The sequence below is a fragment of the Hemicordylus capensis genome, chromosome 16 (assembly GCF_027244095.1).
Source record: "Hemicordylus capensis ecotype Gifberg chromosome 16, rHemCap1.1.pri, whole genome shotgun sequence".
NCBI lineage: Eukaryota > Metazoa > Chordata > Lepidosauria > Squamata > Cordylidae > Hemicordylus > Hemicordylus capensis.
Window position 1 is genome coordinate 4381390 of NC_069672.1, and position 14350 is coordinate 4395739.

Here is a 14350-nt window from a genome sequence, read left to right on the forward strand (position 1 = left end):
TGTCTTGAAGGCACATAAGGCACATAAAACAACAGGCCCTGTTGGGAGAGAACCAGCATGGCTTCTGCAAAGGTAAATCTTGCCTCACCAACCTTTTGGACTTCTTTGAGGGTGTCAATGAGTGTGTGGATCAAGGTGATCCAGTTGACATAGTATACTTGGGCTTCCAAAAAGCTTTTGACAGAGTTCCTCATCAAAGTCTCCTGAGGAAACTCAGAGGTCATGGGATAAGGGGACAAGTACATGTGTGGTTTGCTAACTGGTTGAAGGACAGGAAACAGAGGGATAACAGAGGGTTTTCACAATGGAGGGAAGTAAGAAGTGGGTTCCCCCAGGAACTGTACTGGGACCAGTGCTTTTTAATTTATTCATAAATGATCTAGAAGTTGGGGTAAGCAGCGAGGTGGCCAAATTTTCAGATGATACTAAACACTTTGGGGTAGTGAAATCCACAAGACCAGATGAGTTCCCAGAGCGAGCCTGCCCAGATCTGCACACCTGGTTTTGGCAGAGAGGTGAGCTGGAGGCCGCTCTGTGTCAGAGTGATGAATGTACCATCCGCCCAACTGAAGAAGCAGCAAAACTGGATGAGCAGTGAGCGGACACACAATTGCCCAGCAACTGTCCTCAGAGCAACTGTCACAGCCCATCGCGATTCTGTTCTCTCAGGCACGCCGGTGACTGCAACTTTAATCACCCCCAGACAGAGGATAAAGAGGCCCGCCAGGGAAGCTACGGAGGAAACTGACACAAGCAACTGATACAACTGATACGAACTTAACCGATACAACTGATACGAACTTAACTGATACAACTGATACGAACTTAACTGATACATCTGATATAACTGATACGAACTTAACCAATGCAACTGATACGAACTTAACTGATACAACTGATACGAACTTAACCGATACATGTTATACAACTGATACGAACTTAACCAATGCAACTGATACAACCGATACTAACTTAACTGATACAACTGGCTGATACAACCGATACGAACTGGTACAACTAACTGATGCGGGGACTTGATTCCCTGAGAGTGCGGCTGGCAACGGAGGGCAGTTAAGGTCTCCCGGCCACAGGCCAGGCGGTGCAAAGATTGAAGCTCTTCACACAGGAAAGGTTATCTGGCGTTCACAGACAGGGCCTGCAACTCATCGTCGTCATGGACACCGATATGTGCCAGCCGACTCGTGGTCTCCAGTGGTTTTAAAGAGGAAGCCCCCAGCGCCAACAACCCGCAAGCGACACTTCTCCAGTGTGCAGATTGAAGGGAGGTTCCCCAATTCCTTTTCTCTCTTGGCACATGTGCCCTGCCAATAAATAAGAAGGGTCTGGTCAAGTATTATCTGGTTACGGAGATGGCGCACGCACAAGCTGGCTGTCCACAGCCTGCCTGTGAGGCCAGCTCCAGGGTAGGTCCCGAACAGATTCAGCTGCTTCTGGATGCCTGCAGAGAAGCCAAGGCCTTTGCGTACTGCCCCTACAGCAAGTTCCCTGTTGGGGCTGCCCTCCTGACTTGCGACGGAAAGATCTTCTCTGGTAAGTAGGGTTGCCACGTTCCCCAGGACACAACTCTCAGAAGGGGAGGGGGTGCCGGTTTTAAACCCTGCCTTTCTGGCCAGAATGGGAAAGAATGCTGGTGGAGTTTGGAATATAGGGACATAGGGAGCTGCCGTATACTGAGTCTGACCATTAGTCGATCTAGCTCAGTATTCTCTACACAGACTGGCAGCGTCTTCTCCAAGGTTGGAGACAGGAGTCTCTCTCAGCCCTATCTTGGAGATCCCAGTGGTGTACCACCCAAGTGGTTCTTTTACTGGGTCGGTGAGCCAAAAACATCACCAGCGGAGAAGTTTTTCAAAGGCTTTATTTTTATTAATTATGTCACCAGAGAAGGAACTTGGAACCTAGATGCTCTTCCCAGAGCGGCCCCATCCCCTGGAGGGAATATTTTACAGTGCTCACACATGCAGTCTCCCATTCAAATGCAAACCAGGGCAGGCCCTGCTTAGCAAAGGGGACAATTCATACTTGCTACCACCTTAAGTGGCACAGTGGGGAAATGCTTGACTAACAAGCAGAAGGTTGACGGTTTGAATCCCTGCTGGTATGTTTCCCAGACTATAGGAGACACCCGTATCGGACAGCAGCGATATAGGAAGATGCTGAAAGGCATCATCTCATACTGCACAGGAGGCGGAAATGGTCAACCCCTCCTGGATTTTACCAAAGACAACCACAGGGCTCTGTGGTCGCCACGAGTTGACACCGACTCGAGGGCACACTTTACCTTACCTCAAGGGCAGTTCTCCTCTCAGCCTGGTGGCTGTCCTGCATGTTTTCCCAACTTGCATTCTTTGCACAGTTTCCTTTCTTTCCTTTCTTTTTTTTAACATTTTATATCCCGCTCTTCCTCCCAGGAGCCCAGAGCGGTGTACTACATGCTTAAGTTTCTCCTCACAACAACCCTGTGAAGTAGGTTAGGCTGAGAGAGAAGTGGCTGGCCCAGAGTCACCCAGCAAGTCTCATGGCTGAAGGGGGATTTGAGCTCGGGTCTCCCCGGTCCTAGTCCAGCACTCTAACCACTACACCACGCTGGGTCTCCCCCACACAGGAGGTCCTTTCTGCTTGAGAGGGGCCCTCAGGTGCTGCATCAGGCAACAAGCGCTCTAGAGAGAATTGGGACCCAACTATGCCACTAGAGAAAAGGGGGGTTTCTCTGTCTGTAGACTCCATGGCATGTCTGCCCAGAGACACAAGTTTTGGGCAGTATAGAAATATTTTAAACATGAATGAATGAATGAATGAATGAATGTTTTACAGGCTGCTTTCTGCAATTCTCTGTCTCTGCAGCCATCCTTTCCTCCAGCTCCTGTTTTTCAAAGCATTGCCTACATATCCTTTTGCTGCTTCAATTCTTGATCAGCGTCCGTAGCACTTCCTGCCACATATGCCCTTGTGTACGGCATGCCCTGTGCCATACACAAGGTGAAGTACTTGCACCCCGCCCCCCCTGAAAAAAATTTCAACTTCGATTTTCAGAAACAGATGTTTTGTAGAAAAATGAAAAGCACAACACTTGAACCGGCAAAATTTATTTTAAATGGCAAGAAGAGGTAAAATACATCAGTTTCTGATTATCTTTCCCAAATACAAAAGAAAATATTTTGGCACACAAATCATTTTGAACTAGAAGGGCACTCGGGAGAGCACATAACTCTGCCAAGGGCAACACAACCCTCTACACCACAACAAAATCTCCCTTTGCCTGCCTTTTCCTTTGCAAATTTTGTCACCCATTCAATCAGATCAATCTACACAGACCAACCCCTCCTTCCAGTTCCTCTTTAGTCCATTGCCTAATCTACATCCTTCTTCTGTACACCCTGGGACCTCTCCCTGGTCCTTAATATGTCCACTTAACGTTCTAATCCCAGCCAAGTTAACAACTTCCCCTTCCCTCACAGAAACGTTCTTTTGAGAGCAACTGAACATTCTGTGAGTGATACAAGATTACCTGAACCAAGTTGTGTCAGAGGCCACCTTGCCATATGTACAATATAGATGCAGATGCTAAGACACTTGTGTTGCCCTCTGCCAAGGGCAACACAACCCTCCACACCACATTGAAATCTCCCTTTGCCTGCCTTTTCCTTTGCAAATTTTGTCACCAGTTCAATCAGATCAAGTGCTGATGCCTGTTCACGTTCCATTGATATAGCTGCCAAGCCAACTCGTCTCTTTTGCAACACTGTTGAGCGTATGCACGTTTTTATACGTTTGAGCTCTGAGAGACTACGTTCACCCCTTGCCATTGATACTGGAAGTGTGAGAAGGATCCTTAGAGCAATGGAAACATTAGGCACATTATCCAGGAGTTCTTGTTGTAGTACGAAGAGAAGTACTCCTTGTGGCAGCACAGACCTTGGAAGTCTTCGAACAATTGCTATAAGTTCACAACACAGATCTTCAGCATCAATATCTTTGTTTCCATTATACATCAATGATTTTTCCAAATTCTTGCAGGCCTTAAGTACATCTTCAGTAAATTTTTCTTTATAATTTATAAATTAAGTTTAACAGTATTGTTAGTGTTGAAAACAATGAACTGTTCCCCCCCCCTCATATTTCTACTCATTATTCTGGTTTCTCACACTCTTGACACTCCACACACTCTGCACCCCTCTGAAGTCTGCACCCTAGGCGGCTGCCTAGTTGGCCTGATGGTAGCACCAGCCCTGCCTCCACCCAATCTCCAGCCCTGTGAAGTTTCTTCAGAGCCCTAGAACTGATGCACATCCTCTGCCTCCTCTTCCTTTCCCCACAAGCCTCATTCTACACCAACCAACTCCTCCTTCCAGTTCCTCTTTAGTCCATTACCTAATCTGCATCCTTCTTCCATACACCCTAGGACCTCTCCCTGGTCCTTAATATGTCCGCTTAACATTCTAATCCCAGCCAAACTAACAACTTCCCCTTCCCTCACAGAAACGTTGTTTCGAGGGCAACTGAACATTCCGCGAGTGACACAAGATTACCTTAACCAAGTTGTGTCAGAGGCCATCTTGCCGCATGTACAATATCGATGCAGATGCTAAGATAAAGTAAAGTGTGCCGTCAAGCTGATTTTGACTCCTGGTGCCCACAGAGTCCTGTGGTTGTCTTTGGTAGAATACAGGAGGGGTTGACCATCGCCATCTCCCGTGCAGTATGAAACAATGCCTTTCAGCATCTTCTTATATTGCTGCTGCCCGATATAGTACTAGTGGGGATTCAAACCGGCAACCTTCTGCTTCTTAGTCAAGCATTTCCCCACTGCGCTAAGATATCCTGATGAAAAAAAGATGGAAGGAACATGATAAGACTCTTCAGAAACTGGGTTATCAGAAACATAGGAACATAGGAAGCTGTCATATACTGAGTCAGACCATAGGTCCATCTTGCTTAGTATTGTCTACACAGACTGGCAGCAGCTTCTCCAAGGTTACAGGCAGGAATCGCTCTCAACCCTCTCTTGGAGATGCTGCCAGGGAGGGAACTTGGAGCTTTCTGCATGCAAGTAGGCAGGTGATCTTCCCAGAATGGCCCCATCCACTAAGGGGAATATCTTAACAGTGCTTGCATGTGTAGTCTCCCATTCAAATGCAAACCAGGGCAGATTCTTTTATTTTATATGTAGCAAAGAGGGCAATTCATGCTTGCTACCACAAGACCAGCTTTCCTCCGTCATATAGGACAAAGACTTGTTCTCTGCTGCCCCAGAAGACAGAGCTAACTCTAATAGGCTTTGTTTACAGGAGGGTAGATTTCATTCCTTCATTCACTCATTCATTCTTTTGTATATTTTTATACTGCCCAGAATATACATCGCTGGGCAGCTTAGGCACTAAAACCAGTTTAAAACAACCAGCAATAATAAAACACTAACGTGATTAAAAACCATTTACAATCTCTATATGAACTTTAAGTATACTTTTATCATTTTGATCATACATTCGGAGAAACCTCTTAACAGGAAGAGCTGTTCAGCTGTAGAAATAATCACCCAGGCTAGTGATTTTTCACTCTTTTCCAAGCGGGGACCACTTTGCCCGCCCCACCAAACACAAAAACCCCTTCATTGTGAGAGCCTGGACTTTTCTCGTAGGGGTGTCATGTCTCCCGGAATTTAGGGTAGCCCCCGGATTTTGGCTCTTCCACCCAGCTGCTAAATTCCACCCGGATTTACACGGATTTCAAATGCGATGCCAGATTGCCCGGATTTTACTCTGGATCCAATCACGTGGGAGGGCAGAGAAGGAGGGGAAAGTATACAAATCTGTCGAATGAATGAATGAATGAATTGCAAATTCGTTGCCGCATAGGGACACCATGGAGTCCAACCAGGGCTCTCCCTCCTCCTGCTGCCTGTATCTATCTATCTATCTATCTATCTATCTATCTATCTATCTATCTATCTATCTAATACATTTATATCCCGCTCTTCCTCCAAGGAGCCCAGAGTGGTGTACTACATACTTGAGTTTCTCCTCACAACAACCCTGTGGTGTAGGTTAGGCTGAGAGAGAAGTGACTGGCTCAGAGTCACCCAGCAAGTCTCATGGCTGAATGGGGATTTGAACTTGGGTCTCCCCGGTCCTAGTCCGCCAGCACTCTAACCACTACACCACACTGGCTCTCATCGCCACGTGCTCCAGGAACCTCCAAAAGTCTCTCAAGAGACTCCAAGCTCTCGCAAGGTGAGCCATATACCACCTAAGCCTTTTTCTACAGCTAGATATGCTCTCACTCTGGATTCCTCGCCTCAGTCAGGGGGTTGGACTAGATGGCCTCCAGAGGTCCCCTGCAGCTTGAGGATTCTGCGACTCGGCCCTTAACCAGTCATGCCCTCTCTCCAGGTTGCAATGTGGAAAACGCGTGCTTCCCACTGGGCGTATGTGCGGAGCGGACGGCCATCCAGAAGGCGGTGTCACAAGGGCATACCGAATTCCGAGCCATGGCCATTAGCTGGTGGGTATGCCCCCTCTTTCCCTGCTGCACGAGCCATACCTTATAGGTTTCACAAGTAGTGCCTGAATTACCGTGAGACGGAGGCAGCTTCCATGCAATTTCTGTTAGCCCCTTTAGCTGCTGCTTTCAGAAGGGGCAACCAAGTTTAACCAAGTTGAAAGCCAGACTAGTTAAAAATTCATTGTTTCCCTTTCTCTCTTTCTCTCTCTCTTTTTATTGTTTTTTATAATTTTAAATCTGGACTTTTACAATTTTATACTCCCCGTTTTATTTTTTCTAGTTGTGAACTGCCCCAGACTTTGGTTTGGGACAGTATATCAATGTGTTAAATAAATAAATAAATAAATAAATAAATAAATAAACAAATAAATAAATAAAAGAAACTGTATCATTATATTTCAGCTTAACCTACTTCACAGGGTTGTTGTGAGGAGAAACTCCAGTACACTGCTCTGGACTCCTTGGAGGAAGAGCGGGCTATAAATGTAAATAAATATAATATAATATAATATAATATAATATAATATAATATTATTTTATCTCTTTTAGCTTTAGTAATTTTAGGTTTTTAGCTTATTCAGTTTTAATGAGTATATTCTATCTATTTTACTTTTTAAACTGCAATCATTCTTCATTTTAATCTTTTGATGATATGTATGTAGTTTAACTTGCCTTTTTAAATTGCAACCATCCTTAATTTTAGATTTGTCAAGTTATCTACCATCATATCATCATAACAACATCACATAACATGTAATTTTTAACCTGTATCAATTTTATGCTGGTCTCTGACCGTAATAAAGGATTAATTGATTGATTGACGAGTTAAAAATAAAACAGTAAATCAGCTGCTGCATCGTTGCCACATCTTGCCCGGCCCGGATGGGATTGTAGATTTCATTCACTTTGCTTTATAATCCAAGCATTGCACACAATTTATTATTATTAATTTACTACATGTATACTGTATTTACCTGAAGAGGAGACGGCTGAATTTAAGACAACCCCCTTAAAACTACAGGTTAAATACAAGTTATACCTGTATTGAATCAAAAGGAAGAGGATTCTGAATTTAAGATAATCCTCCAATTTCTAACATCAAAGAACTTGGTGGAGAGGGGGATCGTTTTCTGTTCTTCCTCTGAGCAGTGTATATGTTTGTTTGATTTCTATACCGCCCTTCCAAAAATGGCTCAGAGCAGTTTACACAGAGAAATAATATATGGTTATGTTGATCCTCACAACAACCGTGTGAGGTGGGTTAGGATGAAAGATAAGCCCAGAGTCGCCCAGTGAGTTTCATAGCTGAACAGGGATTTGAACTCAGGTCTCTCTGGTCCTAGTCCAACATTCTAATCACGCTGCCACCTTGGCTCCATAAGGAGTGTGAATGCCCTTCATCAAATCCTTGCTAACAGGACAAAGGGGCATCTTTTCAAGTGATGACTCTCTTATATATAGCAGGAGGGGAGCAACTGGCCCTATCCAGCCCCAGCACAGCATCCCTGGCTGTTGCTGGTGTTTACTTTACATTCCTTTTTAGACTGTAAGCTCTTTGGGGGCAGGGATCCATCTTCAGGCCCTCTTGTGCTACAAGGTTTGGAGCTGCAAACTGAGCAACAAGGCACCTTTCAAGTGATGGCTTTCTCATATTTAGCGGTGGGGGGAGCAACTGTCCCTTTTCAGCCCAGCCTCTCACCAGGAGTTCTTGCTGGGCTCTCCTGGTGCTTCTTTTTTGACCTTGAGCCCCTTTAGGACAGGGAATCAATTATCCTTGCTACCTGGATAAAGAGAGATCTTTTCAAGTATGGCCTCTCTCTGGCGGGGGAGAGCAACTGGCCCTATCCAACCCCAGCAAAGCCTCCCTCCCAGTGGCTGCGGCTAGTATCTCCCTTGCATTTCTTTTGAGACTGGAAGCTCTTCGGGGCAGGGAACTCCAGACTGTCTTGGGGCACAAGCTTTGGAAACCACCCCTGATAACTGGGCCAAGGGGCACCTTTCAAGAGGGGGCTCTTTCCAACTTAGCAGGGGGAGAGCAACTGTCCCTATCTAATCCCAGCACAGCATCCTTCCAGCAACTGCTGCTGGGGTCTCCCTTGCGTTTCTTCTGAGATTGTAAGCTCTTTGGGGGCAGGGGACTTTGGGTGGTCTTGTGGCACAAGGTTTCAAACTCAGCCCTGCTAACTGGGCACAGGGGCGCCTTTTAAGTGGGGACTCACGCAGCCGGGTGAAAGCAATGGTCCCTACTCAGCCCCGGAGAGCATCTTCCTCAGGATTGGTTGCAAGTCTTTCCTGGGCCACTGCCCCCACGCCCCTCCCCTCCACGTGCGCGTGAGGCAATGGCCTCATCCTGCCTCTCAGAAGGGCTGCCCCAGGCTGTTCAGCTGGCAATTAGACTCTGGCCTCCCTTGCAAGGTGGGGGTTCCTCACCCAAGCCCCATCGATTGAACCGGTTTGCTAGCACATGGCTACGCTGCCCTTCTCACGAACAGCAGATCTGGGACAGAGCACCTCATCTCGGCACACAGCTCTGCTCGGGCTCCATCCCTGGGCAGACCTCTTGCCCTCTTCCATCCGCTCCTGTCCCCAGGTGTGATGGGGGGCAGCAGCCAGGCAACCCCACCCCCCGCCAAGGAAGAGAACCTGGCCATGGGGACTTTTCTCCAGGCCTTGCTGGTGGAGGTGAGTCCTGGATTTGCACAGCTGATATCAAAAGGATCTGCAACGTGCTTCCCCTCGCAAGGCCTGCCTTTTCCCCACTTTAATCTTCCGTCACATTAGCATCTTACAGCCTCCTGCATGGCAGCATGCGAGACTCCTGAATTCTGTCTTCTTCTTTCGCTCCAACAGCAACAACGGGACTTCATATGCCATGCCTTGTGGGGCTTGCAGACAGGTGCTCCGAGAGGTAAATCTCCCTCCCTCTCTCTCCTTCTTCCCCACCTTCTTTCCCCTCTCTCTCACTCTCCATCTTTCTGGCCTTTTTCTTTCTTCTCTTCCTTCCCTTTCTCTTTCTCTCTTTCGCTCCCTCCCTCTCTCTCCCCACTCCCCTCTTTCTTTTGTTCTTTCCTCTTCTCTCTCTCTCTCACCTCCTCTCTCTCTCTGACTCTTCCCTTCTTTCTTCCCTTCTCTCCCTCTCTTTTCTTCCCTTCCTTCTTCCCTCTTTCTTCCCCCTCTTTTCTTTCTTTCCTTCCTTCTTCCCTTTTTATTTCCCCTCCCTCCCTCTCTTTTCTTTCCTTCCTTCTTCCCTCTTTCTTTCCCCTCCCTCCCTCTTTCCTTTCCTTCCTTCTTCCCTCTCTTTCCCCTCCCTCCCTCTCTTTTCTTTCCTTCCTTCTTCCCTCTTTCTTTCCCCTCCCTCTCTTTTCTTTCCTTCCTTCTTCCCTCTTTCTTTCCCCTCCCTCCCTCTCTTTACTTTCCTTCCTTCCTCCCTCTTTCTTTCCCCTCCCTCCCTCTCTTTCCTTTCCTTCCTTCTTCCCTCTTTCTTTCCCCTCCCTCCCTCTCTTTCCTTTCCTTCCTTCTTCCCTCTTTCTTTCCCCTCCCTCCCTCTCTTTTCTTTCCTTCCCTCTTCCCTCTTTCTTTCCCCTCCCTCCCTCTCTTTTCTTTCCTTCCTTCTACCCTCTTTCATTCCCCTCCCTCCCTCTCTTTCCTTTCCTTCCTTCTTCCCTCTTTCTTTCCCCTCCCTCCCTCTCTTTTCTTTCCTTCCTTATTCCCTCTTTGTTTTCCCTCTCTCCCTCTCTTTCCTTTCCTTCCTTCTTCCCTCTTTCTTTCCCCTCTCTCCCTCTCTTTTTTCCCCTTCCTTCTTCCCTCTATCTCACCCTCCATCTTTCTTGCTTTCTTGCTTTTCTCTTTCCCTCTCTCTCTCAGCTTTTCTTTCTCTTTTGCTGCCTCCCGCCATCTCCCTCCCTCTCTCTCTCAATCTCTCTTTCTCCCCACTCCTTTCTTCCTTCTCTTCTTCCTTCCATGCAGAGATGGGAGGGCGAGTGTCCACTCCAGGGACTGCACGAGCTCACATGAATCTTGGGTTGCCATTAAGTGTGAACTGCCCTTAGTCTTTGAAAAGGGCCAGTTTTCCATAGTTTGGAAGTGCCAACTTTTTTCACTCTGGAGGAGTCTTACACCCACATGGTGATGTAGAAGTTCTTGACTATGTTCACACATAGGTGCACATCATGGGATGTCTCATCCATTCTGGTTCAGCGCATGATCACTGACAGCCAAATGTTCCACATGAACTTTCCTGGGAAACCCTGGGGCCATTCACAGAGCCCTAAACAGGGTCAGAGGAGTGGCCAGCCAGGGTGGGAGAGCTGGGCCCACTCCTGGTCACTACAATGATACAGAGGGGTTCTCCTCCCTGCCATAATAATACTAGAACTTGAGGGCCCCCAATGAAGTTAGTTAGTAATAGATTAAGGACAGAGAATTGCAAGGAGTCCTGGTTTGGCAGCACCAAATGTGAAAAGGATCTAGGTTGGGGTGGGCAAACATGGCCCTCCACTTATTGCTGAAGTAAAACACCCATCATCTCCAGTCACAATAAATTGTGGCTGGAGATTATGGGAGTTATAATTCAACAGTAGCTGGAGGGCCAGGTTTGCCCACCCCTGATCTAGGTGGACCACAAATTGAACATGAGCCAGCCATGTGGTGCAGCTGCTAAAAAGGCCAATACGATCTTGGGCTGCATTAACAGAAGCAGTCCCACTCTACTAATAGTCCCACTCTATTTGGAGCTGTATTCAATCCTGGTGACCTGGCAGAATTCTTCCTATGTTAGGAACATAGGAAGCTGCCATATCCCGAGTCAGACCATGGGCCCATCTAGCTCAGTATTGTCCACACAGACTGGCAGCAGCTTCTGCAAAGCTGCAGGCAGGAATCTCTCTCAGCCCTATCTTGGAGATGTTGCCAGGGAGGAAACTTGGAGCCTTCTGCATGCAAGCAGACAGATTCTCTTCCCAGAGCGGCCCCATCCCTGTATCTTACAGTGTTCACACATGTCTCCCATTCAAATGCAAACCAGGATGAACCCTGCTTAGCAAAGGGGACAATTCATGCTACCACAAGACCAGCTCTCCTCTTTGTTCTTCACTGAAGCACAAAGGCTGTTAAAGTTTCATCACAGACAAATTTCAGCATTTCCCAAATGGTTACTGTTTAATGGCTGGCACTCACTGTTGTCCTTTTTGGCCAAGTTTCATAACTGAAATATTGCACAACAGCTGTTTTTCTAACCCTATTGCAAATGTCCCTGCTAATGTCTTCATCCTGCAGGGAAAAAAATTGCTTGATTCCTTTTGCAGGGCCAGGTATGACTGCCCAAGCCTCCTGCCCACTATTAGAGGTGTGCACGGAACCGGTTGGTCCGGTCCGGTTCGAGTCTGAACTGGATCTGAACCGGACCAGGCCAGTTTGGTCCGGCACCCCCTCAAAACCCCCTCAGTTTGGTTTGGTCGGTGTGGGGAGGGGGGCTCCCCCTCGTGGCCGCTGCAGCACCCCTGAGGCTGCCCTAGCCAACAGAAGCAGTAAGTCAATCTTTTTTTAAAACCAATTTTAACCGCACTCACCACCTTCAAACGGCTCCCAAACCGGACCGATCCGAGTTGAGCCCTTGAACCGAACCGAGTGTGAACCTGCTCAGTTCTGAGCCAGTTTACACATCCCTATGCTCTTACATTTATGTTTTTGTGAGAGATTTTAAGATAATCTCCTCGGGGATTTTTTTTATCCTTTTCCAGTTTGGCCAGCACTGGGACATCTATTTGACCAAGCCGGATGGGACGTACATTGTGAAGACTTTAGAGGAGCTCCTCCCCCTCTCCTTTGGACCGGAACATCTGAAGACGCTCTGAAGAGGTTGAGGAAACATGGCAACCCTCCAGAGCCTTCCAGGACCTTGTGCCTTCCACATCAGAGACTTCTTTCAAATGCATTTATTGCAAAAAAAAATTCATTCCTTTCAAAGGTTACCTTTAGAACCGTTTGACCCGCTTGTAGAGGTGATTCAGTACCCCTCAAAATGGGGGTGGCTTAACTCCCACATTTGCATCCTGAGCGTGGTGCAATCCAGGTGTGCAAAAGAACACAAAGGGGGAGTCTTTTCCAGGGCTGGATGTAATCACCATGCAAAACACATCCTGATCAGGACTCCAGTCAAGCGGAAACTCCTATGATGTTGCTTTCAAAGGGCCTCTCTTTATGAATAACTGAGCAAAAAAGCCCTGTGGGATTGTTCCTGAGCTGTCCAGTGTGATCCACTTTGATGTGTAAGAACAAAGCAGCAGCATACTAAGCAGTAGAAGGTGTGTGAATCCATTGCCTAATGCGGTAATCTTCACTATTTTTCAAGCAGGGGCCATTTGGGCAAAAATCGTCCATGTCCGAGCCATCTAGGGGTGTGCAAGCTGGCTTGAAATCGAACTGGCTCGCCTCAAAGTCTAGACCTCGAGCCAGGCCCGGTTCAGTTTGAGACTGTGCCGAACCGGATGACAACTCGAGGGTGGCAGGGGGGCATTAAAATTGAGTTTTAAAAGTAATGACTTACTCAGGGGGTGCTGTGGCAGCCTCAGGGGGGTCTCCGGCAGCTCCCCCTCCCCCTGTCAGCCTCCTTTGAGTTTCCCTAGGCTGGTTCGGCCTGTTTTGGAGCCATTTCATGGTGGCCATATGCGGCAGCCATTTTGGGATCTTGGGTCATGCAAATGGCCAGTGCGTATGCGCGACTCTTGGTGGTGGTAAGTCATTACTTTTTAAACTCAGTTTTAATGCCCCCCTCCCGCCTCCCTTGAGCTAGGCCCGAACCGGCTCGAATTCGAACCAAACCAGGCGATTCGGCTAGAATTTGAACCGAACCACCCCCCTCAAGGAGGTGACAGAACTGAACATGCCCTGTCTGGTTCGAATCCGCTCCAGATTTGAACCAAAGCAGGCAAATTGGTTTTGTGAACATCCTTAGAACCATCTCCACACCATTCTGCATTTTTCTTAGGACTGGGAGGGCCCACTAAGTGAGACAGAGCCCTTTCTTCACAAGGCTGCTCAACTTTGTCCCTCCTGCAGATGTTGGCCTACATTTCCCACAGTCCTTGGCTATGCTCCCTGCTCCATCCCTGTTGGCTTTTAGAAAACAACGAAAGACACTAAAATGCAAGCTTTAGCCAAGCCTTTTAGTTAGTTGGGGTGTGTTTATGGGTATTTTAATTTGATCTTATATATGTCTTAACTGTTATCAATTCCTGGTTTGTTTTATGCCGTAAACCGCTTAGAGACTTTGGTAGTGGGTGGTGTACACATTTGTTAAATAAATAAATGAAATATTGGCTGCTGCGATTATGGGACTTGTAGTCCAAAAACAGCTGGCGGGCCAAAGTGAAGACGGCCATAACGGTCTGGAGAGCAGGGCGCTGCAGTCAGCAAGACTGCAGAGAGGAGGGGGAACTGACTATGCAGGCTTCCTGCTTGCATGAAGGACAGCCCGCACAGCCAATCATGGCTGGAGAGGGGGAGGAGCTTCCTACCTCAATTTGGTTCTCGGGGAACACAGCCCGCGATTCCAAATTCGGATGTAACGCAGGCTGTGATCAACCTCAGTTGGGACAACGTAACTCATGACAACCCAAGAGTTGAAACTGGAGTTCCAAAAAGAAAACCTTGGGTTACATGCCTCGCGGAACTGGAGTTTCCCGCATTCAGACATGCAGGTTTGGCAACCGCGGGTCTCTAAACTCGGGTTTCGCGTTACATGCAAATTGAGTCTCCACTTACGGCAAGTAGGTCGCCAAACCCAGACAGCCCGCCAGCCGTGTTGGGCAGCCTGCCAAGGACACAATAG

General features: G+C 47.5%; 1 protein-coding gene across 1 annotated transcript; it reads left to right on the top strand.

Annotated features, from left to right (window-relative positions):
- Positions 1 to 640: 640 nt before the first annotated feature.
- Positions 641 to 13848, top strand: CDA (cytidine deaminase). The gene is made up of 4 exons (XM_053281181.1): positions 641 to 1551; positions 6411 to 6522; positions 9373 to 9430; positions 12261 to 13848. Exons 1-4 carry the CDS (start codon positions 1371 to 1373, stop codon positions 12372 to 12374), a joined length of 465 nt encoding a protein of 154 aa, XP_053137156.1. The 5' UTR covers positions 641 to 1370; the 3' UTR covers positions 12375 to 13848.
- The last annotated feature ends 502 nt before the right edge of the window (positions 13849 to 14350 follow it).